Below are 4,374 nucleotides of genomic sequence, written 5' to 3' on the forward strand. Positions count from 1 at the left end.
ATTCCATATTCCAAGGCCAAATTTGCCTGTTACTCTAGGAGTTTCTTGACTTCCTACTTGTGCATTCCAGTCCCCTGTAATGAAAAGGACATCTTTTTGGGGTGTTAGTTCTAAAAGGTCTTGTAGGTCTTCATAGAACCGTTCAACTTCAGCCTCTTCAGCATTACTGGTTGGGGCATAGACTTGGTTTACTGTGATACTGAATGGTTTGCCTTGGAAACGAACAGAGATCATTCTGTCGTTTTTGAGATTGCATCCAAGTACTGCATTTCAAACTCTTTTGTTGACCGTGATGGCTACTCCATTTCCTCTGAGGGATTCCTGCCCGCAGTAGTAGATATAATGGTCATCTGAGTTAAATTCACCCATTGCAGTCCATTTTAGTTCGCTGATTCCTAGAATGTCTACATTCACTCTTTCCATCTCTTGTTTGACCACTTCCAATTTGCCTTGATTCATGGACCTGACATTCTAGGTTCCTATGCAATATTGCTCTTTACAGCATCGGACCTTGCTTCTATCACCAGTCACATCCGCAGCTGGGTATTGTTTTTGCTTTGGCTCCATCCCTTCATTCTTTCTGGAGTTATTTCTCCACTGATCTCCAGTAGCATATTGGGCCCCTACTGACCTGGGGAGTTCCTCTTTCACTATCCTATCATTTTGCCTCTTCATACTGTTCATGAGGTTCTCAAGGCAAGAATACTGAAGTGGTTTGCCATTCCCTTCTCCAGTGGACCACATTCTGTCAGATCTCTCCACCATGACCCACCCATCTTGGGTTACCCCACAGGCATGGCTTAGTTTCATTGAGTTAGACAAGGCTGTGGTCCTGGGGTGATTAGATTGACCAGTTTTCTGTTAGTATGGTTTCAGTGTGTCTGCCTTCTTATGCCCTTTTGCAATACCTACCATCTTACTTGGGTTTCTCTTACCTTGGGCATGGGGTATCTCTTCATGGCTGCTCCAGCAAAGCACAGCCACTGCTCCTTACCTTGGATGAGGGGTATCTCCTCACCACCACTCTTTCTGACCTTCCACGTGAGAAGCTCCTCTAGGCCCTCCTTAATCTCCCCTTTTCCTTGGCTAGGATTCTCACCAATGTCCAAAAGAGGTGAAACTCTGATCTACCTGCTTGAAAGAAGCTGTTAGACCTGTGTTTTCATAAGAAAATGGAATGGAGCTGGGGGTGAAAGCATTGATTCTTTGATGTCCAGAAAATTGAAGAAGAAAATTATTTAAAATTGGAGATAAAAATGTATGGTCCAAACGATGTAATCTTAGTGGAGTGAACTACCAATATTTTATTAGTATAAATGATCATTTATACCTCACACAAGGAATATGTATAAATTATGATATGAATCTGGTTGAGGAATATTTAAAATTTTAAAACCCTTATGACCAACCTAGACAGCATATTAAAAAGCGGAGACATTACTTTGCCAACAAAGGTCCATCAAGGGTATGGTTTTTCCAGTGGTCATATATGGATGTGAGAGTTGGACTATAAAGAAAGCTGAGTGCCAAAGAATTGATGCTTTTGGACTGTGGTATTGGAGAAGATTCTTGAGAGTCCCTTGGACTGCCAAGGAGAGCCAACCAGTCCATTCTAAAGGAGATCAGTCCTGGGTGTTCATTGGAAGGACTGATGTTGAAGCTGAAACTCCAATACTTTGGCCACCTGATGCAAAGAGCTGACTCATTTGAAAAGACTGTGCTGCTGGGAAAGATAGAAGGCAGGAGGAGAAGGGGACGACAGAGGATGAGATGGTTGGATAGCATCACCAACTCGATGGACGTGGGTTTGGGTGGACTCCAGGAGCTGGTGATGGACAGGGAGGCTTGGCATGCTGCAGTTCATGGGGTTGCAGAGTCGGACATGATTGAGCAACTGAACTGAACTGAACTGATAAATTTCATTGAGAAAGATAAATTGGTTATAGAATGGATTACAGTGGCCAAAAACGGGTTGTATAATTAGAGAAGACAATTTAAGTCTAGTTATAAAAGCGGACACTCTGAAGGAGGCTATTGACAACTGTTCGGGGGAGGGATAGAAACTCTGGCCTCATAGAGCATGTACTAAGATCGCTTATTCTGGAGATGCAGGGGAAGGACAAATTGGACTTTGAGGGTTTCCTTTTTCTTAGATATTTTTTGGCTCAACATTGTTTCTCATCCTTCCATACTTTACATTCCAGGGATATGAATGGAGAGCAATGAAGCCCGGGAATTGGAGCCAGGTAACAGAGTTCATCATCTTGGGCTTTCCCCATCTTCAGGGTGTTCAGGCTTTTCTCTTCCTCTTGTTACTCCTAATCTACCTCACTACCGTCCTGGGAAACCTGCTGATATTCTTGGTGGTCTGCCTGGACTTCCGGCTCCATACACCCATGTACCTCCTTGTCAGCATCCTCTCCTTACTGGAGCTTGGCTACACAGCTGCCACCACCCCCAAGATGCTGTCGAACTTGCTCAGTGAGAAGAAGACCATTTCTTTCTCTGGATGCCTCCTGCAAATCTACTTCTTCCACTCTCTTGGGGCTACTGAATGCTATCTTCTCACAGCTATGGCTTATGACAGATACTTAGCCATCTGTCAACCCCTCCACTACCCTACTCGCATGACCCCAGCACTCTGTGTCAAGATTGCTGTCGGCTGTTGGTTGGGAGGCTTGGCTGGGCCAGTGGCTGAAATTTCCTTGGTCTCCCACCTCCCTTTTTGTGGTCCCAATCGTATTCAGCACATCTTTTGTGATTTCCCTCCTGTTCTGAGCTTGGCTTGTACTGACACATCGATCAACGTCCTAGTGGACTTTGTTATCAATTCTTGCAAGATCCTGGCCAACTTTCTGTTAATCCTCAGCTCCTATGTGCAGATCATCTGCACAGTGCTCAGAATTCCTTCAGCTGCAGGCAAGAAGAAAGCCTTCTCCACATGTGCCTCTCACCTCACTGTGGTCCTCATCTTCTATGGGAGCATCCTCTTCATGTATGTGCGGCTGAAGAAGAGCTACTCCCTGGACTATGACCGGGCCCTGGCTGTGGTCTACTCGGTGCTCACACCCTTCCTCAACCCCTTTATCTATAGCTTGCACAACAAGGAGATCAAGGAGGCTGTGAGAAGGCAGTTAAAGAGGATGGGGATACTGGAGTGAAGGTGCAGGAAGCAGGCCAAGTGTGAAGCTGAGGATATGGTGACCTTGGGGGTCCTCAGTAGTCATAGATGAAATACAAAGTGTTCAGGGATTTTCTACATGGGCTACTGAACTGGGGCAAATGCTGCCTAGTTTTCAGTGATAGTACAGCTATTACAATGTCCACTGCAACCACATGTGACTTGGGATCAGAGACTGGCAATCCTCTCTAGCAATATGATACATTGCTGTGATTTTCAAATCCTGGATGTTTGTACACCATACTTTGGATGTTGGTCAAATCTATGTATGCCTTTTATATAAGCCTTTCAGATTTACTTGATTTAATGTAAATACATTTAGTCATATGATCAATAATAAAATTTCCTAAATACATCTTAGGGAAGAAAAGGTATTTCATGTATCGTTTACAATCATTTCATGTATACGGAACATCTATGTATTAAAATGCAAAATACTGATGTAGTAGAGAGAAGCTTTCTTTCAACATCACATATATCTAGGTTTAAATTCTAGTTCATTTAATCAGTTATTAAATACATAATTTCTATAACTCAAACTTTCTTAATTGATGAGTCAATTTCATCATTTGTTATTTTTGAAGGTTGTTTTGAGGATTACTGATAAGGTCTGTAAACCACAGTACAAAATGCCTGGCATAAACTGATTAAAAAAAAAAAAAAAAGAGTTACATTTATTTTATTTCTTTAACTCTGCCCAGACCTCTCATCTTTACTCTGTTAGAACAACATCCAGGAAAACATAATTAAACAAAAATATTTCCCAGATATTTTTCTTAAAAGGAAAAAAGGGGTAAACTAGCCAGAAGGAGAATTTGTGAGATGTGTTTATCTCAGTGGTCTTTTTTTTTAAATTTAAATGTATTTATTTTAATTGTAGGCTAATTATAATATTGTATTGGTTTTGCCATACATCAACATGAATCTGCCATGGGTGTACATGTGTTCCCCATCCTGAACCCCCCTCCCACCTCCCTTCCCATACCATCCCTCTGGGTCATCCCAGTGCACCAGCCCCAAGCATCCTGTATCCTGCATCCAGCCTGGACTGGTGATTAGTTTCTTATATGATATTATACATGTTTCAATGCCATTCTCCCAAATCATCCCACCCTCTCCCTCTCCCACAGAGTCCAAAAGACTGTTCTATACATCTGTGTCTCTTTTGCTGTCTCGCATACAGGGTTATCATT

At 42.5% G+C, this 4,374-nt stretch overlaps 1 protein-coding gene across 1 annotated transcript; it reads left to right on the forward strand.

Annotated features, from left to right (window-relative positions):
* Positions 1-2,222: 2,222 nt before the first annotated feature.
* On the forward strand, positions 2,223-3,161 carry OR6N1 (olfactory receptor family 6 subfamily N member 1). Its single transcript, NM_001389994.1, has one exon. It carries the CDS (start codon positions 2,223-2,225, stop codon positions 3,159-3,161), a length of 939 nt encoding a protein of 312 aa, NP_001376923.1.
* The last annotated feature ends 1,213 nt before the right edge of the window (positions 3,162-4,374 follow it).

This window comes from Bos taurus, chromosome 3 (assembly GCF_002263795.3).
Source record: "Bos taurus isolate L1 Dominette 01449 registration number 42190680 breed Hereford chromosome 3, ARS-UCD2.0, whole genome shotgun sequence".
In the NCBI taxonomy this organism is placed as follows: Eukaryota; Metazoa; Chordata; class Mammalia; order Artiodactyla; family Bovidae; genus Bos; species Bos taurus.